This window comes from Erinaceus europaeus, chromosome 14, assembly GCF_950295315.1.
Source record: "Erinaceus europaeus chromosome 14, mEriEur2.1, whole genome shotgun sequence".
Taxonomy (NCBI): Eukaryota; Metazoa; Chordata; class Mammalia; order Eulipotyphla; family Erinaceidae; genus Erinaceus; species Erinaceus europaeus.
This window is the reverse complement of record NC_080175.1, coordinates 44,644,248-44,667,964: the sequence shown is the minus strand read 5'-3', so window position 1 is coordinate 44,667,964 and position 23,717 is coordinate 44,644,248. Positions and strand designations below refer to the sequence as shown.

Here is a 23,717-nt window from a genome sequence, read left to right as displayed (position 1 = left end):
TTCCAGCAGGTGCAATGCTGGGGACCTCATGCTTTTAAGTCTGGCTATCTAGTCACTATGCCTAGCCACCTCCTGGGCCTCTTTCTCTCTCTTTTTAGTATTTATATATTTATTCCCTTTTGTTGCCCTTGTTTTATTGTTGTAGTTATTATTGTTGTTACTGATGTCGGAATTCTTGGATAGGACAGAGAGAAATGGAGAGAGGAGGGGAAGAGAAAGACACCTGCAGACATGCTTCGCCACCTGTGAAGCGACCCCCCCCTTAGCAGGTAGGGAGCCAGGGGCTCGAACCGGGATCATTACGCTGGTCCTTGCGCTTTGTGCCATGTGCACTTAACCCGCTGCACTACTGCTTGACTCCCACTCTCTCTTTTTAATTTTTTTTTATTGGGAGATTAATGTTTTATATTTGACAGGGCCAGGACAGGAAAGAATCCAGGGACTTGCATATGTGTGATACTGCCATATCATCTCATTGGGGGAAATAAAATCACAGTTATTGTCACACGAATACAGTTTCTCATCTCCCTGGGATAGGTGCCTGCATCAATTTAAGTCCTCCTCCACTGCTGCTACTCAAATCCTAGCCGTCCGTCAATCCCTTCCTTCCCACCCCCCTTAGAGTCCTTGCCATTGCTAGTCCAAGCTTCACCCTGTGTTTCCTTTCAAGTTTTATCCAAGATATGGCAAAAGAGAAGGTTTCATCACTTTGTACAGATGAGCAGTATTCCACGGCGTGTATATATACTGCAGCTTCTTAACCACTAGAACATTTGGACTGTTTCCAAATTTAGGCTATTATAAGTAGCGGTGCTGTATGCATGGTGGACAGAGATCTCCTTAGATAAGTGATTGTTTGTTCTTTGGGTAAATCCTTAGGAGAGGGGTTGCTGGATAGGATGGTTGGTTTCTCCCTTCCTTCTTCCCTTCCTTTCTCCTTCCTTCCTTCCTACCTTCCTTCCTTTCTTCCTTCCTTCTTTTGCACTGCTCAGCTCTGGCTTATGGTGGTGCTGGGGATCAAATCTGGGACTTTTGGTGCCTCAGGCACGAAAGTCTTTTTGCAGAACCTTTATGCTGTCTCTCCAGCTTCTAGTGTTTTGAAGAAACTGTCTCACAGTCTGTTTTCCACAAGAACTGAGTCAATTTACATTCCCACCAACTGTATAAAAGGCTTCCTTCCTCTCCACACTCCCTGTTGTTTCTGTCTTTTTTTTTTTTTTGCCTCCAGGATTACTCCCTGATCCTTGCGTTTCACGCCACGTGCCCTTAACCAGCTGCGCTACTGCCCAACTCCCGATGTGCCATTTTCTGATAAACAGTGACTATGAACATATTTTCCCCACAATTGTTAGCTATCTGGATATATTCTCTGATATAGTCTCTTCAGTTCTTCAGTTCTTTCATCTATTTTTTAAAGACTTACCTATCCAATGAGAAAGAGAACCAGAGGCATATGCAATACTGGGTATGAACTAGGCCTCAGACTTGAGGGTCCAGTATTTTATCTCAGGCCACTCCTCAGGTTTTTTTTTTTTAAAAAAGATTTTACTTATTTATTTATTAATGAGAAACATAGGAGGAGAGAGAAAGAGCCAGACATCACTCTGGTACATGTGCTGCCAGGGATTGAACTCAGGACCTCATGCTTGAGAGTCCGATGCTTTATCCACTGCGCCACCTCCCGGACCACAACACTCCTCAGTTTTTTGTTTGGTTTTTTTTTTTTTTTAGATTTTTTTAAAATTTTATTAATGGGAAAGATAGGAGGAGAGAGAGAAAGAGTCAGACATCAATCTGGTACATATGCTGCCAGGGATTGAACTCAGGACCTCATGCTTGAGAGTCTAGTTCCTTAACCACTGCGCCACCTTCCAGACCACACACTCCTCAGTTTTTATATATATTTTAAATTTTATTTATTAAATTTCCCTTTTGTTGCCCTTGTTGTCTTTTTATTGTTGCTGTAGTTGTTGTTATTGATGTCATTGTTGTTGAATAGGACAGAGAGAAATGGAGAGAGGAGGGGAAAACGGGGGGGGGGGGAGAAAGATAGACACCTGCAGACCTGCTTCACTGCTTGTGAAGCGACTCCCCTGCAGGTGGGGAGCAGGGGGCTCAAACCAGGATCCTTATGCCGGTCCTTGCGCTTTGTGCCACATGTGCTTAACCTGCTGCGCTCCCACCCGGCTCCCCCCCTTTTTTTTTTTTTTAACTAGAGTACTACTCAGTCCTGGTTTATGGTGGTGTGGGGGATTGACCTGGGACTTTGAAGCCTCAGGCATGAGAGTCTCTTTGCATAACCATTGTGCTATCTACACCCACCCTTGTTATTTATTTATTTATTTTATTGCTGAGTTTAATGAGTTCTTTATAGACTTTGGCTATTAGCCCTTTGGCTAATGGAGAGTGTGCAAAGACCTCTCATTCAGTAGCGTGTCTTTCTGTTTCAGTGACGGTTCCTTTGGCTGTGCAGAAGCTTGTAAGTTGAAGTAACCCTATTGGCTTACATTTGTTTTTGTTTTCCTGCTCTTAGGCTTGAGTTTCCAAAAACATTTCCAAAGAAGACACTGTGAAGTGTTCTGCCAATGCTTTCTGCCATGTCTTTTATTGTTTCTGGTTTAATGTCCACGTCTCTGATCCATTTAGAGGCCAACTGTTATGTCTGATGCCACATAGTGGTCTGGTTTCATCTTTCTGCTTAGAATATCCCAGTTTTCCCCATTGGTTTATTTTTGTTTTAGTCTTCCTTGCAATTGGATCTGTATCATTAAAGATGCCTAAGAAGTTTAGATGGAAAATAGTTCCACCAATACTTTTCTCTAAGTATTTGGTGGTTTCTGGTCTAATATCCATGTCCTTGATCCATCTGGAGTTGACTTTTGTTTCTGGTGAGATATAGTGGTTCAGTTTCATTCTTTTACATGTTTCAACCCAATTTTCCCAACACTATTTATTAAAAAGACCCTCTTTTCTCCATTCAGTAATTTGAGAGCAGCCCAATTTTCCCAGTGCCATTTATTGAGAAGATTTTGCACTCTCCATTTCATTTTGTGGGTCTCCATGTCAGAAATTAATTCTCAGTAGGTCTGAAGGTGGTCTAATTTTTAAATTTTACATTTTTAGAGGGTGTGTGTGTGTGTGGGGGGATTGACACACCAAAATACCACTTGGTGTTGTCCTCACTGCTCCCATGTGGTCCTTCCAAACACTGACTAGTGTCTGCAAACAGTTGTTTCACATATTTTGCCCATTTTCCTAGCTGTTTCTGGAGGATTAATAGTTTAGTCCTTCTGACAAAATGTTTAGCAGTGGGAGTGCACCCTGCTGTCCCCTGCCCCCGCCCCCCCCCCCAAAAAAAAAGAGCAAGCTAGCAAGCAACTACTAAAGTGTTTACTTTGTTCAGAAGTGATTTCAACACAAGTTCTTTTCTGTAGTAGTGTCCACGTTTCCTCAGAACACTCTAAAGAAAAGAGCAAAGACGAGTTTCGTAAACCATCTCAAGGGTCTGCTGCTCTCCTCAGAGGCCTTAGCTGGCAACGCCAGCAGAGGCAGAAAGTCAGCTTGGGATGAGACATGCACTGCTTTCTCCAATGCCTGGAACCTGAGTCTTAGAATTTTATTTTTATTTTTTAGATACACAGAGAAGGAAAAAATATATATAGAGAGAGAGAGGGAGAGGGAGAGGGAGAGGGAGAGGGAGAGGGAGAGAGAGAGAGTAAAGGAGACCACAGTACCAGAGCTTCCTTCAGTGTGGTGGGGGCCAGGCTCGAACCTGGTGGTGCACATGGCAAAGCAGCACACTGTCCAAGAGAGCTATTTTGCATCAGAATAAACTTGTTTTACTGTTGGGAGCCATTGTCTCCTAGACCACTGGGAAAGGCAGGTGCTAAGAACAGAGAGCAGGCCATCCCATACCCCTGGGGTCTTGGCATGGTCACAGTCATGGTAATCTGGGAACACCCAGGGGGCTGTGTGGACCTTGGTGAGGAAGGCCTCAGAGTCCTCCTTCTGGTTTGAGGACCCAAGAGGCCTTGTTGTCATGCACTTGGTGCAGAGCATGGCACTCCCTGGCTGTGTCACCTGTTCCCACAGGCTGGGTCTGTCCACCACCCCTTGCTCAGCTGCCAGTATGGAGTCTCGGGTCAAGGGTGAGGGGAGCACTTTGCACTGGGCCTGGTACGGGGCAGGGACTGGAGCGTGGCTCTTCCTGCGGGCAGGTGCCTCTCCCCAGAGCAGGATCGTTGAGGAGTTTCCTGGCACCATTCACAAGGACTTGTGTTTGAGCCCCTGCTCCCCACCTGCAGGGGGGACACCTCATGAGTGGTAAAGCAGGTCTGCAGGTGTCTATCTTTCTCCTTGTCTACACCCACCCCCATTTCTCTCTGTGCTACCTAAAATAGGTTTCTCTCTAAAATAGAAAGGAAAGAAAGAAAAAAGAAAAAAGAGGCAACTAGGAGTGGTGGATTCATTGTGCAGGCACTGAGCCCCAGTGATAACCTCAGTGGCAATTAAGGGGGGGGGGCAATGCACTGAAGTGTCCTCTAAAGTGGTGAGGGCTGGGTTTGAACCCAGGTGGCTCACATGGCAAAGCAGCACACTGTCCAGGTGAGCTATTTTGTTGGCATATACAGGTAACATCCTGCATGGACAAACATGCCAGATCCTCTGTCACCAGCAGTCACTGAGGTCCCAGTCTGGGATGCTGTGCCGGAGGCTCCCTGGGAAGCTATGCCCACCCAGCTCCCCTGCATTTCCTGCTAATTTTTGCCGACTTGTGGATGGACTGCATGGCTTCCCGGGGGAACATACAGCTCTGCCCAGGACTGGGGCCATGCTCACCACCTGGCTCTTGCTACAAGGCAGAGCTGTCATTTAGACTGCAGTGTGTTTTGATCTTTCTTAATTAGCTGCAAAGGCTCAAAAACTATGACATTCTACCTAAAGACTGAGAAGCGGGGGGTGGGGGGCGCCTGGTATGATGTCCACTTGGCATAGGGTGGCAAAGGGTCCAAGGCATGTGTCCCACCCCATCCCTTAAGAGGACAGTGTGGCCCTGGGTGAGGGCTGGCAGCCAGGGAATTGGCCAACCTGCTGAGGGCATGTGGCAAGACCTCTCAGAACCCAAAGTGCTTGTGATCCTGCCCCTGCACCCAGTCATATAGCTATCGAGGGGTGGCTCCCTCCAGTGCTCCCCACGCACACTGGACCCCTCAGAGAACTCTGCGCAACCACCACCACCTGCTCACAGGCGGGAGAGAGGCTGTTTGGGTATTTGCTACTGCAAGGCCTCTGTGTTCTTGCTTAGAGCAACTATGGGCAAAGTTGCTCAGTGGCCGCTGGCCTGGGGTGCTGGAAGGAATCAGGGCCACCCCAGGCCCCAGTTTGTGAGGGGCTGGCACTGAGCCTGAGCAGACCAGGAGGGAGGGGGAGGAGACAACTCTTTACCTACAGGCCTGGGCCGTGGTTTCGTTTCTCTCCTGGACATGGGAGGTGTGTCTGTGGGGATGGGAGCCCCTATGCCCCAGTGGGCATGTTCACCCTGGGATCAGCTGCCTCTGTAGCTTGAAGCTGGGATGCTGTCACCAGCGCAGCAGATGTGGGGTTCCAGGACAGGGACAAGCAGGCTGGGACAGGTGGCCCCTCGGCTAGGCCCTTGCTGCCTCCCGGGGAAGGTACAGCGGGTCGACAGGTCAAACAATTGCATCCCCCACCCCACCCCAGACACTGCCCTGGAGCAGCCTGTCCCCCATGCCCCACAGCAGCCACTGCTGTCTTGAAATGGTGCAGTTGGTTCCTCATGGGAAGTGTGCTAATTCTTGTGGAAGTTACTGGCTTCAGTGAGCAACAGGCGGTAGAAGCAGCCACTTAGCTCCTGCCACCAGAAGTCTGTTTCACCCGGCACAGGGGTGTGTGTGTGTGTGTGTGTGTGTGTGTTATTCGTTATTCCCACCTGGGATCATCACACTTTCTAGACCTGAGACTCAGTACCTTGCAACACTTCTCACAAATCTTCAGCACCAATTCTCACTGTTGTCTTAGACCCAGACTCCTTTGCTTTTCTCTTTCTCCTCCTTTTCTTACTCTCCTTCTCTTTGTCCTTCTCTTGCTCCTTCTTCCTCTCCTTCCCTATCTTTTGACTCTGCACCCGCATGGTTCCACTACTCCTGGCTGTCAGTCTCCATTTCTCCTTTCTCTCAATAGTGAGAGACAGAAAGGGAGAGAGCGAGAGAGGGAGAGAGAGAGAGAGAGAGAGGGAGAGCAAGGACATGACTGTGCTGCTCCACTGCTTTTAAAGCATCCCCTATGCAAGTGCTCCCATGTGGTAGCCAGGGGTTCAAACCCAGGTCCTCACATTTGACACAGTGTGTGCTCTATTGGGTAAATTATCTCCTAGCCTCTTTCTTCTTTTACAGGAAGTGCCAGGCAACCAGTTCAGGGCCTTGGCATGCGTGATAGCGTTGAGTTGACTCTTCACCCAGTTTTCTACTCCTTATCTTTTGAGAGAGGGAGAGATAAAGAAAGAGAAGAGACACCAGAGCATCACTTCACAATCCACGGAGTTCCATCCCAGTGCCGTCCACAGTGCTCCTGTGCAGTGTTGGGGTTTGAACCAAGGGCTTTGTGCATGGTACAGTATGTGTTCTTCCAGGTGAGCTACAAGTCAGTCCTGCTTTTTCCTTCTCTCATGTCTCTGTCTCCTTGGGTAATGTCTTCATACATAACACTGATTTCATTAATTCTGTGGTCCATGATATGCTGTTAAATCCATCCCTTGGGTTTGCAATCCTAACAGTTCTATTTCTTCATTTTCTATAGCTCTTCCATCTCTGAGCCACCTCCAGTCAACTTTCCTCTTTATCCCTGTGACTCTCAGGCCACAGAGAGATAGGGGACTCTGCTCCTCTGTGTGGACACTATTTTCAGTGAGGAGCTGGCTTGTGAGGGGGCATTTATGGCTGCAAACAAAGGGTGACTTTGAGGAGGGTGGGTTCTGGAGCTTCAGCTCTGGGGTAGGGATCACCCCTCACTCTACCACCCAGGTGGACCCTGCCTTTTGCCACGTGTGTGCTAAGTCCTGAGCGGCTCTGGAAGCACATTTCAAGCTCATCCAGCCTGATGGTGCTACTGGGGTCAAGGCCACAGTCAGGCTGTGCTCCAGGTGTGTCTGCCATCCCATCTGAGGGCCTGAGAGTCCTTTCCTTCCCTCCACCCATCACTATCTTACCAACATGCTTTTAGCACGTTAGTCAGCACTTGTGTATAATTTCTGTGGGACTGTAAATGAGACACTACCCTGATGTAGCCTCAGAAATGGGAGGTTAGAGGCCTGTACTCAACATAAGTCTAAGAATGAAAACACAATCTCAACCCTGCATGTAATGTCTCAAAAAGCTTCCCATATGAAACCTCTTGAAAATTCTCCTAGAGGAAATGCTAATGTATACAAAGGGCCTTTGTGAAAGACTTGGAAAGTAAGTGAGGAAAAGGGAAAAAGAGGGCAGGGGCAGATAGCATAATAGTTATTTAAAGAGACTCTCATGCCTGAGGCTCCAAAAGTCCCAGGTTCAGTCCTCTGCACCATCATAAACCACAGTTGAGTAGTGCTCTGGTTAAGGAAGGAAGGAAGGAAGGAAGGAAGGAAGGAAGGAAGAAAGGAAGGGTGGAAGGAAGGAAGGAAGGAAGGAAGAAAGAAAGAAAGAGGTTCAGGAGGTGGCACAGTGAATAAAGCATTGGACTCTCAAGCATGAGGCCCTGAGTTCAATTCCCAGCAGCACATGTACCAGAGTGATGTCTGGCTCTTTCTCTTTCTTCCTATGTTTCTCATTAATAAATTAAAAAATCTTTTTTAAAAAAAGAAAGAGAGAAAGGAAGAAAGAAAGAAAGAAAGAAAGAAAGAAAGAAAGAAAGGGGGAAGGAAGCACAAGAGAGCTCAGTCAGTTTACTTTTGTCAAAAGATATCTCCCCGCCAAAGTTCCCACAAATGTTTGTTTGTTTGTTTATATGTTATGTTTTTTTTACCAGAGCCATGCTCAACTCTGATTTGTGGTGGTGCTGGGGACTGACCTGGGACCTCAGAGCTTTAGGCATGAGAGTCTTTTGCAGAACAATGATGCTGTCTCCCCCGCCTGCATGACTGATGCTAATGAGAAATATAGAGCACAGATGCTGGCAAGTTCAATGACTGATGAGTAAGAAGAAAATAGCTAAGGTCTTAATACTCTAGGAGTGACATCCAGGAGGACACAAATGGAGAGTGTATTTAAAAGGGCAGAAACAACAAGGGCTGGCAAGGATGTGGAGAGAAAGGAGCCCTTCTGCACTGTTGGTGGGGATGTAAATTGGACCTGTGAAAAACAGAACACTAGAAATGGACCTACCATACAATCTGACAATTCTAGGGATCTACACAAAACAAAAACAAACACAAAGACATGTATCTACACATATCTGAAGATGTCTCTGGGCTGGGGAGATAGCATGATGCTTATGCAAAAAAAGCCTTTAATGACTGATGGTCCAAAGTTTCAGGTTCAGTTCCCTGTACCACCATAATCCAGAGCTGAGTAGTGCTGTGGTATAAATAAATAAATAATGACCTGGGAGGTGGTACAATGGACTCACAAGTTTGATCCTTGGCACCACCTGTGTCAGAGTGATATACTGATTCACTTTGTCTCTGTTCCTCTACTAACCAGAGCCCTGCTTAGCTCTGGCTGATGATAGCACTGGGGATTGATCTTGTGAGCTCAGAGCTTTGGACAGAAGAGTTTGTATAGCCATTATGCTGTCTCCCCACCCTCTCTACCCTCTTCTAAATACACCTATTGTCACCTATCATGGGAAACAAGAAGCTCTACTTGTGTGACAACAGCCTTGGAAATCACTATTCCCTCCATTAAAGTGTTTAAAAAGATGAAGGATGTGGAAAATGTTTTCTAGCAATTAACAGATGGAAGCAAAATGAAAAAGTGGAATCACACTAAAGAGAAAGCTCAGAATCAGCTGGCCGGGTAGCCCGTCATGAGAACAGTGGCCACAGCACTGCACCTAAAGAAGACGTGTGGCACATGGAAGGAAGGCAACAATTAAAGAACTAGAACCTCCTGAGATGGTGAGTTTTCTGAAGATGGGGCCTGGGCAGGGGTGTGTGTGTGTGTGTGTGTGTGTGTGTGTGTGTGTGTGTGACCTCAACTGGAAAGGGCAAATGGGGAAGATGCGTGCTGGGGAAACCTGAGAGCCCCCTGTCACAGAGCAGCTCAGTTAGCAACTGTGTGAAGAGCTAATATGAGGGGCCAGGTGTTGAATCACCTGGTTGAACACACAGGCGGTATCCCATGCTCAAGGACCTAGGTTGGAGGTCCTGCTCCCCAGTTGTGGGGGTATGCGGAGGTTGGGGAGATGGAGGGGTTGCTTCATGAGTAGTGAAATAGGTCTGCAGGTTTCCTCCCCCCCCAATGTCCCTCTCTATTTCTCTCTGTTCTATCAAATAAAATAGAAAGGAAAAAAATGGCCACCAGGAGCAGTGGATTCTAGTGTTGGCACTGAGCTCCAAAGATAACCCTGGTGGCAAAAAAAAAGAGAGAGCTAACATTTTATTCTCTGACACAAATGGAAACATATTAAAAACCACTAACTGGAAGACAACTGGAAAGGAAAAAAAATCATAACTCTGAAGGTCTAGTTTATTTTTTAAGATTTATTTATTTTCATGAGAGACCAGAGTACCACTCAGTACTGGGGCTTGAACCTGGAACCTCAGGAGCCTTCAGTATGTAAGTCTGTCTGATCTACTATCACTGCATTCTCCTGACTGTGGGAGGCTTTTTCTTTTCTTTCTTGAGTTTTTTCATTTTATTAATTTATCTACTTATTTATTTTAATGAGAAAGATAAAGAGATCAGAGCACTGCTCAGTTATGGTTTATGGTGATGCCGGGGACTAAACCTAAGACCTGGGAGTCTCTTTTGCAGAACTACTATGCGCTCTCCTCAGCCTTGCTTTTTCTTTTCTTCTCTTTTCTTTTCTTTTCTTTCTTTTCTGATTTTTTTTTATTGGGGGAATTAATGTTTTACATTCAACAGTAAGTACAATAGTTTGTACATGCATAACATTCCCCAGTTTCCCATATAACAATACAATCCCCACTAGGTCCTCTGAATCCTTCTTGGACCTGTATTCTCCCCGCCCACGCACCCACTCCAGAGTCTTTTACTTTGGTGCAATACGCCAACTCCATTTCAGGTTTCTTTTTTTGCTTTTCTTTATAACCATTTTTTTTAGGACCAGAGCACTGCTCAACTCTGGCTTATGGTGGTACTGGGGATTGAAACTGGGCGTCTGAGGCTTCAGGCATGAGAGTCTGTTATATAAACCACTGTGCTATTCCCTAGTCCTGCCCTGAAAGTTTAAAAGAATTCCATGTACATGAAAGAAAAGCACATGTTACGTCATGTGACACCCAGGCACTCAAAGAGGAAGTGTGAAATGTCAAGATGTGCACAACAAAGTGTTGCTGGAGGGAAGTGTGTCTGAGAGATGAGTGCATCCCTCAGGAAACAGGACAGACATATGATTGGAAAGTTCCTGTATCTTCCCTTTCTTCCTGTAAATTGTCCAGAAGAGAAGAGAGAGTTTTATTGAGACAAAGTGATAAACTTAGCTTAAGTTGACAGTGTGGGCAGTGGAACACAGGTGCTGTGGAGGAAGAGGTGGGGCCCCTCTGCAGAAGCACATGTGGAGGAGAATCTTCTAGAACATGATGGTGTGTGTGTGTGTGTGGGGGGCTGCTCTGTAAAGCATGTGTTAAATGAGGAAAGGAAGGAGAAGCCTTGCTTTGTGGGAAACCTAAAGGCACCAACATTATTGACTAACAGGCTAAACTTCTTTAAAACAACAAACTCTGTTACACTGGAAGCTAGCCCTGGCCTCCTTTCTCTTACCTACCTCCTACAAAGACCTGGCCAAGGAAACTGTGCCTCGTTTACAGGTGATGGGGAACAAAGGAACAAATGTGCTTTGAGGGGAAAGGAGGTCAGAAATGAGGGAAGTAAATGCCAATGAATGTCACCCAAAGACCTGCAGGTGGGTGTGACCCAGGAGGAGGCTCAGCAGAGAAAGTACTGGATCCAAGTGGGCAGGGCTCAGGCTTCCAGCCTTACTACATATGCCAGACTAGAGCCCCGGTTCCTCTCAGAAAAATAAATCTTGATGAGAGAGAGAGAGGGAAAGGGAGAGAGTGTCTTTGGATGAAGTAGATGAAAAGATGACAAATATGGGAGTCGGGCAGTAGTGCAGGGGGTTCAGTGCATGTGGCATGAACCGCAAGGACCGGCAGAAGGATCCTAGTTAGAGTCCCCAGCTCCCCATGTGCAGGGGAGTGAAGCAGGTCTGCAGATGTCTATCTTTTTCTCCCCCTCTCTGTCTTCCCCTCCTCTCTCCATTTCTTTGTCCTAACCAACAGCAATGACAACAATAATAACTACAACAATAAAAAACAACAAGGACAACAAAAGGGAATAAATAAATATTTTTAACAAAAGAATTTAAAAAAAAGATGACAAATACTCCCAGATTTAAAAGGTGAAGAATAATAGCCTTGGTAAATGGTGCGGTGGATAAAGCATCAGACTCTCAAGCATGAGGTCCTGAGTTCAATCCCTGACATCAAGTATGCCAGAGTCACACTCTCTGGTCGTCTCTCTCTTTCTCTCCCTCTCCCTCTTTTTCTTTCTTTCTTTTTAAATTATTTTTATTTATCGGATAGAGACAGCCAGAAATTGAGAGAGGAAGGGGAGATAGAGAAGAAGAGAGACAGAGAGACACCTGCAGCCCTGCTTCACTGCTTGTGAAGCTTCTCCCCTGCAGGTGAGGACCAGAGGCTCGAACCCAGGTTCTTGCACATTGTAACATGTGCACTCAACTAGGTGTGCTACCACCCGGTCCCTACTCTCCTTCTTTAAATCATTAAAAAATGTGAAGCCTGGGAGTTGGCAGTAGCGCAGCGGGTTAAGTGAGCAGGTGGCACAAAGCGCAAGGACTGGTGTAAGGATCCCAGTTCGAGCCCCCAGCTCCCCACCTGCAGGGGAGTCGCTTCACAGGTGGTAAAGCAGGTCTGCAGGTGTCTATCTTTCTCTCCCCCTCTCTGTCTTCCCCTCCTCTCTCCATTTCTCTCTGTCCTATCCAACAACAATGACATCAATAACAACAATAATAACTACAACAATAAAACAAGGGCAACAAAAAGGGAAAATAAATATTTTTAAAAAGTGAAGCCCAGGGGGTGGCATAGTGATAGAATTTTTGACTTACAAGTATCAAGTTCCATGTTTGACCTCTGACATCACATGTGACAGAGTGGTACTCTGCTTCTCTCTCTCTCCCTCTCTCTCAATAAATAAAATAAATCTTGAAAAGTCACTTGCAAATAAATACATAACTACAAATATGAGGAATAACAGCCGCCCCTTGGAATGAAGACAGCAGGGACACAAATATGTGGAGAAAGTTGGGAGAGTGACATGTTATCACAGCTGGCTGGTTCAGAGACAACAATGAAAGACAGACATCCCTGGGAAGGAGGGCACGGAACAGAACACAGCATGCTACCACGGTGGGGCCGTCAAGTTAGTCCTAAGAAAATGAACAATAGTTTGGGGGAGGAGGAGGACTGGGAACTAACAAGCTGAGTCTGAGGACTATGTGGAGCAGATAAAGAAATGAATGAGAATGGGGAAGAGGACATGCAGAGAGGAACTCCTGGGTCACAACAGTTCACACACCATGACACTCAGCATAGGAAAGAAGCCAGTGGGTGAAACAGATTTAGACACCAGTGCACTTAGAAACTAGGCTTCAGAGAAGGCAGGCCTGCAGGTATGGGCCTTGTCAGGGGCTTAAAACAATACAATACAAAATAAAACAGCATTTGGCTTTGACTTCTTTCTTTTTTCTTCTTCTTCTTTTTTTTTTTATTTTTTATTTATTTATTCCCTTTTGTTGCCCTTGTTGTTTTATTGTTGTAGTTATTATTGTTGTTGTCATTGTTGGATAGGATAGGGAGAAATGGAGAGAGGAGGGGAAGACAGAGAGGAGGAGAGAAAGACAGACACCTGCAGACCTGCTTCACCGCCTGTGAAGCGACTCCCCTGCAGGTGGGGAGCCAGGGTTCAAACCGGGATCCTTATGCCGGTCCTTGTGCTTTGCGCCACCTGCGCTTAACCCGCTGCGTTACAGCCCGACTCCCTTGGCTTTGACTTCTTAACATGTACTATGACAAAGCCCAAATGGATCATGGATTTCAGTATAAAGGAATGAGGGCTGGGGAACAGCATAATGGTTTTGTAAAAGAGTCTCCTGCCTGACACTCTGAGGTCCCAGGCTCAATCTCCTGCACCACCATGAGCCAGAGCTGAGCAGGGCTCTGGTCTTAGTCTCTCTCTGTATTCCTCTCTCATTAAAAATAAATAAAAATAAACTAGTTAAAAAGAGGCCATAACTGTACTAGAAGAAAGAAGGACAATTGAATTTTGGAGGGGAAAAGGCCTGCCACAAAGCTCAGAAAGGATTAAAAAACAAGAACCTGGGGAGTTAGGCGGTAGTGCAGCGAGTTAGCGCATGTGGCGTGAAGCACAAGGACAGGCGTAAGAATCCTGGTTTGAGCTCCCGGCTCCTCACCTGCAGGGGAGTCACTTCACAGGCAGTAAAGCAGGTCTGCAGGTGTCTTTCTCTCCCCCTCTCTGGCTTCTCATTTCTCTCTGTCTTCTCATTTCTCTCTGTCCTATCTAACAACGATGACATCAATAACAACAATAAAAAACAAGGGCAACAAAAGAGAAAATAAATATTTAAAAAAGAAAAACAAAAAACAAGAACATTGGGGGCTGGGCGGTGGTGCAGCGGGTTAAGTGCACATGGCATGAAACACAAGGACCTGAGCAAGGATACCAGTTCAAGCCCCCAGCTCCCCACCTGCAGGGGAGTCGCTTCACAAGCAGTGAAGCAGGTCTGAAGGTATCTACCTTTCCCCCTCTCTGTCTTCCCCTCCTCTCTCGCTTTCTCTTTATTCTATTCAACAACAGTAATAACAACAATGATAAACAACAAAGACAACAAAAGGGAAAAAACAGCCTCCAGGAGCTGTGGATTCATAGTGCAGGCACCGCCTCCCAGTGATAACCTTGGAGGCAAATAAATAAAATAAAGTAAAAAATATATATACACAAAACAAAAACAAAAAACAAAGACAACAATGAGATACCACTTCACTCCTTTGAGAATGCCATACATCAGAAAAAGTAACAGCAGCAGCAAATGCTGGAGAGGGTGTGGGGACAAAGGAACCCTCCTGCACTGCTGGTGGGAATGTCAATTGGTCCAACCTCTGTGGAGAACAGTCTGGAGAACTCTCAGGAGGCTAGAAATGGACCTACCCTATGACCCTGCAATTCCTCTCCTGGGGATATATCCTAAGGAACCCAACACACCCATCCAAAAAGATTTGTGTATACCTTTGTTCATAGCAGCACATTTGTAATAGCCAAAACCTGGAAGCAACCCAGGTATTCAACAATAGATGAGTGGCTGAGCAAGTTGTGGTATATATACACAGTGGAATACTACTCAGCTATCAAAAATGGTGACTTCACCGTTTTCAGCCCATCTTGGATGGAGCTTGAAGACATCATGTTAAGTGAAATAAGTCAGAAACAGAAGGATGAATATGGGATGATCTCACTCTCAGGCAGAAGTTGAAAAACAAGATCAGAAGAGAAAACATAAGTAGAACCTGAACTGGAACTGGCATATTGCACCAAAGTAAAAGACTCTGGGGTGGGGGTGGGGGGAGAGTACAGGTCCAAAAAGGATGACAGAGGACCTAGTGGGAGTTGTATTGTTATGTTGAAAACTGGGAAATATAACACATGTACAAAATATTGTATTTACTTCCAAATGTAGAACATTAATCCCCCAATAAAGAAATTAAAAAAAAAAAACAAGAACATTAATTTAACTACATACATCAAGCCCCAGTGATAACCCCAGAAGGAAAAAAAAAAAAGAAAGAAAAGATAGCAGGATGAATAAATGGTAGAGTATGTCACAGAACTCAGAAAGGATTAAAAAGAACATTAATTTAACTATATATATATATATATATATATAATTAAATTATATATACACACAATACCTAGTGGCTTGGGAAATAGCTCAGCTGGCACAGCATGGGCTTGCATACATATGGTTTCTGGTTCTATGGTGTTATGGCTTCTTTTTGTCTGTCCCATATATAATAATAGTAATAATAATAATAATAGTAATAATAAAAACCACCAACCAAAAAAAAAGTAGCAGGAGCTGGCGGTAGTATAACTAGTGGAACATACATGCACATACTACCATGTGCAAAGACCTGGGTTCAAGCCCCAGGCCCCCACCTGTAGGGTACAAGCTTCATGAACAATGGAGTAGTGCTGCAGGTATCTCTATTTCTTTCTATCTTAACTTTTTTTTTAATATTTACTTATTCCCTTTTATTGCCCTTGTTTTATTGTTATAGTTATTGTTGTCATCATTGTTGGATAGGACAGAGAGAAATGGAGGAGGGGAAGACAGAGAGGGGGAGAGAAAGACAGACACCTGCAGACCTGCTTCACCACCTGTGAAGCAACTCCCCTGCAGGTGGGGAGCTGGGTGCCTGAACCAGGATCCTTACACTGGTCCTTGTGCTTTGAGCCACCTGCATTTAACCCACTGCGCTAACGCCCAACTCCCTTTTTTTTTTTTGCTTCCAGGGTTATTGCTGGGGCTTGGTGCCTGCACTAGGAATCTACTGCTCCTAGAGGCCAATTTTCCCCTTCTGTTGCCCTTGTTGTTTATTGTTGTTGTTGTTCTTGCTGTCGTTGTTGGATAGGACAGAAAGAAATTGAGAGAGGAGGGGAAGACAGAGAGGGGATGGAAAGATAGGCAACTGCAGATCTGTTTCACTGCTTGTGAGGTGACCACCCCTGCAGGTGGGGAGTCGGGGGCTGGAACTCGGATCCTTATGCCTAATGCTGTGCTACCACTCAGCCCCCTAAAACTTTTTTTATTATCTATTTATTTACTGGATAGAGACAGCCAGAAATCAGAAGGGAAAGGGGAGCTAAAGAGGGTGAGAGACAGAGACGCCTGCAGCACTACTTCACCATTTGCAAAACTTTCCCCCTGCAGGTGGAGACCAGTTGCTCAAACCCGGTCTTTGCACACTGTAACATGTGTGCTCAACCAGGTGCACCACCAACTGGTCCTTTCTCTCTCTCTTTCTTTCTTAAATATTTTATTTATTTTTATTATTGGATAGAGATAGAGAAATATTGAGAGAGGAGGGGGAAACAGAAAAGGAAAGAGACAGAGAGACACCTGCAGCCCTGCTCCACCACTTGTGAAGCTTTTCCCCTGCAGGTGGGGACAGGGGCTTGAACCCAGGTCTTTGTGCATTGTAATGTGTGCACTTAACCAGGTGCACCACTGCCTGGCCCCACCCCTTACTTCTTTCTATCTTTCTTACCATCTATCAAGGAAAAAGCAACCAGAGGCTGTCAGGTACAGTGGAGTCATTGTGCAGACACCTGAGACCTAGCAATAAACCTGGTAGAAAAAAAAAAAGTGGTCCGGGAGGTGGTGCAGTGGATAAAGCATTGGACTCTCAAGCATGAGGTCCTGAGTTTGATCCTCAGCAGCACATGCACCAGAGTGATGTCTGGTTCTTTCTCTCTTTCCTCCTATCATTCTCGTAAACAAACAAACAAACAAATAAATAAAATCTTAAAAAATAAAAAACCAGAAAAAACAACTCACAAACATGTAGCTGGGAAGATAGTTCAACTGGTAGAATGAGCGCATAGGAACCCAATGTGTAAGGCTCCTGGTTTGAGACTCAGCTCTATATGTGTCAGAAGTAGCTCTCTGGCTTCTCTGTCAATGGAAAACTCTGTCTATGTAATATGAAACCAAAAAAAGGTCTATATTAAAAACAAGGAGAATACATTCTAGTTAAAAGAAAAAATAGGTACATGACATATATCCCCAGAAACAATGGAAGAAAATAAAAAACAGTTGGAAAATGGTGGGCAAGAATGCCACCAGTCCATGTCTCAGCAGAGGTCTAATTCCCATCACCCATGCTGAGTGATGCCAAATTGATGATACAAAGCAAACAAGTTCCATAGACAGGTGGGCGGAGAAACACACATGTGAGGAGATGCACAGCAGTGTAACAGTGAAATGCAATTAAATCAATACCACTGGTGTGTGACCCAGGTTAGAGTCTGGTCCCTACTGCTTTGGTCTCTTTCACTCTCTTTATCTCTCTATCTCCATCTAAACAAACAACCCTTCTCCATCCCTAGGAGGTTGGTGGCGATGGCTGCCCTGGTATCTGGGCAAGAAGGCTTGTGGGCCAGGGCTGGCTTGGGGTTGACCTGACATGCAGACATGTCTAGATGGGTCTGGGAAGCAGGTGGACACATCATTGTGCTGCAGCCAGTGCAAGAGACCATCACAGAGGCCTGCACCTACCTGGAGTGGAGCTGTCCAGGGAAGTGAGGCCTGAAGGGCTGGACCCCAGCTCCAGCAGCTTCCACACGTCCTGGAGTGAAGTGCTGGCCTGGGAGGATGTTGTCTGGGTATGTCGGCTACTCTCTTTTCTGTGCCCTGGGGAGGACTGTGGCTTTGGGGACCTGTTTTCCTTCTGCCGAGTGGATCTGCAAGTCACACTGGAGCCTCTGCGCTGCCTCTGTGTGGAGGGAGGGAGGAAAGATTCATTCCTATATACGTGCCGCGCACACTAACTGATTGCGCCACTGGAGCTCCAGGAGAGACTCACTCCTGAAAACGGCCCCTCTCAGCTCAGGGCTACTGCTCCCCAGGAGGAGCGTGGGGAGCAGCCCATTGCAGTAATTTAAGGGGGGGGCTTGGGGACTTTTGAGGTGGGGACTGACATGGAGGCCACCAGAGCTCAGCCTTGCCCCTAGGGCTCACAGGCTGAGCAATCTTCAGGGGCCCCTGTTAACTGCCCCTCAAAATACTCTATTTATTACAAAAAATAAATCAAACAGTAATAAAAATAGATGACTCTGAGGCCAGGTGGTGGCACACCTGGTTGAACGCGCATGTTATAATGTGCAAGGACCTGGGTTCTAGTCCCTGGTCCCCTCCTGCAGAGGGAAAGCTTTGTGAGTGGTAAAGCAGTGTTACAGCTGTCTGTCTCTCTTCATATCTCCCCCTTCCCTCTTGATTTCTGGCTGTCTCTATCCAATAATTAAAGATAACAATAAAAAATAGATTATTCTATTTCATTGACCTTCAAAAGACCAATATGTGACAGACTATGTTGATAATTTCTGTGCTGTCCATGGAGGTGTGGACATGACTGGACAGGCTGCACAGCCTGGACTCAACAGTTTTGTGCCTGTACTTAGCCTAGAAAAGACACACATTACTATGTATGAGGACTCAGGTTCAAGGCCCCCAGCTCCACTTTCAGGAGGATATTTCACAAGCAGTAAGATAGTGCTGTAGGTCTCTCTCTCTCTCTCTCTCTGTCCACTCCCCCATCCATATTTATCTCTGGCTCTATAAGAAAAAAAAAAAAGGAGCGGTGAAGTGATTGTATAATCACAGAAATCACAGAGACCCAGCAATAACCCTGTTGGCAGGAAGGAAAGAAAATATTCTTTTACATGTCAGAATACATTGTCAGAGTGGTGTTAACAGCAGGAATCAGGTGTGTCCCTCAATAAGAGAATGAACCAGCTTGGGTAGAGTGATGCCAGAGAAAGCAAAGTACTGGGCTGGAGAGAAAGCTCACCAAGGAGGGTGCCCACTCTGTCACAGGTATGGCCTAGTTTAAGTCCCTACACCACAAGGAAGGCACTATGGAACTGAGGGAAATCCAGTGTTTTGGTAAAACAAACAAACAAAAAACAACAAAAACGTGGTCTAAGAGGTGGTGCTGCTAATAAAGCAGTAGACTCTCAAGCATGAGGTCCTGAGTTCAATCCCTAATAGCACATATACCAGAGTGATGCTCTGGTTCTCATGCTCTCTCTTCTCCTATCTCTATCATTAGTAAATAAATAAATTATTTAGACAAAAAGAAGTGAGAAGAGAAGAGAAAAGAAGAAAGGAGAAGAAGTGAGGAGAGATGGGGAGGGGAGGGGAGGGGAGGGGAAGGGGAAGGGGAAAGGGGAGGGGAGGGGAGGAGAGGAGAGGAGAGGAGAGGAGAGGAGAGGAGAGGAGAGGAGAGGAGAGGAGAGGAGAGGGGAGAAAAATAAAGTAAATATGCAAACCCACCTCCATGGAGTTTGAGAATCCATGACAGCAGGCTGACTCCTGCTCACCACCCAATTTTGTATGGCCCAGAAGCTAAGAATTTCATCTTTTCAGTTGTTAAAAAAGAAACCCAGTGGTGTGGGAAGTGGTGCAGTGGATAAGGCACTGAACTCTCAAGCATGAAGTTCTAAGTTTGATCTCTGGCATTGCATATACACGGTGATATCTGTTTTTCTTGTTCTTCTGTCTCTCATTAATAAACAAAAAAATAAGCCCCCACACCTATGGACATCTAATCTTTGACAAAGGGGCTCAGACTATTAAATGGGAAAAGCAAAGTCTTTTCAACAAATGGTGTTGGAAACAATGGGTTGAAACATGCAGAAGAATGAAACTGAACCACTGTATTTCACCAAATACAAAAGCAAATTCCAAGTGGATCAAGGACTTGGATATTAGACCAGAAACTATCAGATACTTAGAGGAAAATATTGGCAGAACTGTTTTCTGCATAAATTTTAAAGACATCTTCAATGAAACAAATCCAATTACAAAGAAGACTAAGGCAAGTATAAACATATGGGACTACATCAAATTAAAAAGCTTCTTCACAGCAAAAGAAACCACTACCCAAACCAAGAGACCCCTCACAGAATGGGAGAAGATCTTTACATGCCATACATCAGACAAGAGTTTAATAACCAACATATATAAAGAGCTTGCCAAACTCAACAACAAGACAACAAATAACCCCATCCAAAAATGGGGGAAGGATATGGACAGAATAGTCACCACAGAAGAGATCCAAAAGGCCAAGAAACACATGAAAAAATGCTCCAAGTCTTTGATTGTCAGAGAAATGCAAATAAAGACAACAATGAGATACTACTTCCCTCCTGTGAGAATGTCATACATCAGAAAAGGTAACAGCAGCAAATGCTGGACAGGGTGTGGGGTCAAAGGAACCCTCCTGCACTGCTGGTGGGAATGTAAATTGGTCCAACCTCTGTGGAGAACAGTCTGGAGAACTCTCAGAAGGCTAGAAATGGACCTACCCTATGATCCTGCAATTCCTCTCCTGGGGATATATCCTAAGGAACCCAACATATCCATCCAAAAAGATCTGTGTACACATATGTTCTTGGCAGCACAATTTGTAATAGCCAAAACCTGGAAGCAACCCAGGTGTCCAACAACAGATGAGTGGCTGAGCAAGTTGTGGTATATATACACAATGGAATACTACTCAGCTGTAAAAAATGGTGACTTCACCATTTGCAGCCGACCTTGGATGGACCTAGAAAAAATCATGTTAAGTGAAATAAGTCAGAAACAGAAGGATGAATATGGGATGATCTCACTCTCAGGCAGAAGTTGAAAACAAGATCAGAAGAGAAAACACAAGTAGAACCTGAAATGGAATTGGCGTATTGCACCAAAGTAAAAGACTCTGGAGTGGGTGCGTGGGCGGGGAGAATACAGGTCCAAGAAGGATTCAGAGGACCTAGTGGTGGTTGTATTGTTATATGGGAAACTGGGGAATGTTATGCATGTACAAACTATTGCACTTACTGTTGAATGTAAAACATTAATTCCCCAATAAAAAAAAAACAAAACAATACAACCCCACAAAACTTTAAAAAATAAATAAATAAGCAAAAAAATAAAAAAGAGAAAGAAAGAAAGGAACCCCAAGGATGACTTCTATAGCAAGGAAAACACCTCCCTCCTTGGAGCCCTGTGTGGTACATCCTTATGGTACATGTGGGCCCAGAGCTGCCTGGGCAGCCAGCCTCAGAGGTGACAAGTTCCCACAGGCCCGTGTCAACATTGCCGACCTGGGCTGACAGGGCTGTCTGTAGAGAAAGGTTGCCAGTCCCAGAAGCACATGGAGGTGCACTAAATAGGCCAGGGTGAGCGGCACAGTGGCTATGACTAGGTAGGTTTCCCATCTCCCTGGCAGGGGCCATGGGGCCATGGTTGTCACACTGTGTTGGGGAACTGTGCACAGAGCCATCCCTTTCATTAGCTTCAGTATCTTCTTCAAGTCTAAAACATTTATACTATAAAGGAATGCATAGAAACTCTGACCCAATAAAGAAATGAGAGAAGATTCAAGAAGTTTCTGAGGGTCAGAGCCAGGCAGTGCAGCTTGAAGCCACCCCGGGGCTACTTCAAGGTCAAGGGTGCAAGAGGCAGAGGCTGCCCACATCCGGGCCACAGGGACAGAGAAGGTGGCTGAGGGGTCACAGGGTCCAAGGGAGGGCAGGCTTCCTCCCAGGACCCTGTCTGTGCTGTGTCTAGATTCTCATAATTGATTGGGGCTCTGTGTCAGGGGCCCTGGTTTTCAGACAACCAGACAAAGGGGTTCAGTGTGGACAGCTGACTTTGTCTCCTCAGCATGGGGGTGGGGGCCAGAAAGAGGAAAGAGAAAGCTTGGAAAAAGCAAATGTCGCTAAAAGTGAACGATGGGCAGGGTCTATGAGATCCGGGGCTATTCTTGAAATTTTGCATAAATATGAAGCTATTTGAAAAAAAAAGTTATAAACATAAGCAAGAGGGCTGGGGAGACAGTATAATGGCTATGCCAATACCTCTCATGCCTGAGGCTCTGAGGTCCCAGGTTCAATAAACCAGAGCTGGGGAAAACAAACAAAAGACCTAAGAGTATAGATTTTAGTACATGATAAAAGTGTCAGTTCAAAATCAGTCAGAAAAAGGACAATAACCTTAAGGTACTATGACAACTAGTGAGACAGTACATCTGGAAGGAATGTGTGACCATTTACCTAAATGCAGAATGCAAGCAAGCCCTGCAGCCAATGAATAAATCCACCAGAAGAGCAGATCATGTTTATTATTAAAAAAAAAAAAAAAAAGGAAAAAAAAAGAGTTGTCTGTACTTGAAAAAATTAAAAGGTAAATGAAAAAACCAAGAAAGATTTATAACAGAAAAAGAAATTTCTGAGGGCCGGGTGGTGGCACACCTGGTTGAGTGCACAAGGACCCAGGTTCGAGCCCCTGGTCCCCACCTGCATGGGAAAGCTTCACAAGTGGTGAAGCAGAGCTGCAGGTGTCTCTCTGTCTCTCTCCCTCGTTATCACCCCCTTCCCTCTCAATTTCTGACTGTCTCTATCCAATAAATAAAGATAAAACATTTTAAAAAGGGAGAAATTTCTTTTTAAAATCGGATTTATTTATTAGAAGGACAGGAGAGGGGAGAGAGAATGAGAAAAAGGCATCCCTCTGGTACATGTGCTGCCAGAGATTGAACTCAGGGCCTCATGCTTGAGAGTTTCATGCTTTATACACTGTACCACCTCCTGGATCATGAAATTTCTTTTCTTCTTCTTTTTTTTATTTGTTTATTCCTTTTTGTTGCCCTTGTTGTTTTAGTGTCGTAGTTATTATTATTGTTATTGATGTTGTCTTTGTTGGATAGGACAGAGAGAAATGGAGGGAGGAGGGGAAGACAGACAGGGGGAGAGAAAGAGAGACACCCGCAGACCTATTTCACCGCTTGTGAAGTGACTCCCCTGCAGGTGGGGAGCTGGGGGCTTGAACTGAGATTTCCCGCTGGTCCTTGCGTTTTGCACCACCTGCGCTTAACCCACGGTGCTACTGCCCAACTCCCTGAAATTTCTTTAATATATAAAGAACTATTACAAACTTATGAGTATATAAGTATAGAAAAATTAGCAAAGAATGTGTATAGATAACTCATGAAAGAAGGAATACAGCTGGTCAATATAACAAAAACTTTAATACCCCTGAGGATATAAGAAAGTTTTAGAATATGTATATATTTGGGAGCCGGGCGGTAGTGCAGCAGGTTAAGTGCATGTGGCGCAAAGCGCAAGGACCAGAGTAAGGATCCCAGGTCTAGCCCCTGGCTCTCCACCTGCAGGGAAGTCGCTTCACAGGCGGTGAAGCAGGTCTGTAGGTATCTATTCTTCTCTCCCCCTCTCTGTCTTCCTCTCTCCATTTCTCTCTGTCCTATCTAACAACGACGACAACAATAACCACAACAATAAAACAACAAGGGCAACAAAAGGGAAAATAAATAAATATTTAAAAAATAAGAATATATATATTTATCCACCAGGGTTATCAGTGGGGCTTGGTGCCTGCAATGTTCCACCTTTCCTGGCAGCTATCCCCCCCTTTTTTCCTTTCTTTTTAACAAAGGATAAGAGACAAAGAAAAGCAGAGAGGAGAGACACCTGCAGCACTGCTCCACCACTCATGAAGCTTCCCTTCCTGCATGTAGGGGCCGGGGCTTGAAGCCAAGACCTCATGCATCATAACCTGTACCAGGTGAAACACCACCTCACCCCAGAAAATGCATTTTTAAAATGCAACTCTGGGCCTTGAGCATATACAAAGCCTAACAAAGCACTTTTCCT

The 23,717-nt window shown here is 45.2% G+C and overlaps 1 protein-coding gene across 8 annotated transcripts in view; it reads right to left on the bottom strand.

Moving 5' to 3' along the window:
• CCDC57 (coiled-coil domain containing 57) overlaps positions 1 to 23,717 on the bottom strand; it is a 101,454-nt gene that overhangs the window by 16,741 nt on the left and 60,996 nt on the right. For 7 of the 8 annotated variants that reach the window (XR_009544717.1, XM_060171706.1, XM_060171707.1 and 4 more), the window contains one exon: positions 17,557 to 17,773. Coding sequence is in view for 7 of the 8 variants with exons in the window: in XM_060171706.1 (XP_060027689.1) it covers positions 17,557 to 17,773 (217 nt within the window). In the remaining variant the exon portion in view is untranslated. Of the gene's footprint in view, positions 1 to 14,922; positions 15,276 to 17,556; positions 17,774 to 23,717 lie in introns of those variants that run through there. The other variant, XM_060171711.1, reaches the window with a different exon arrangement.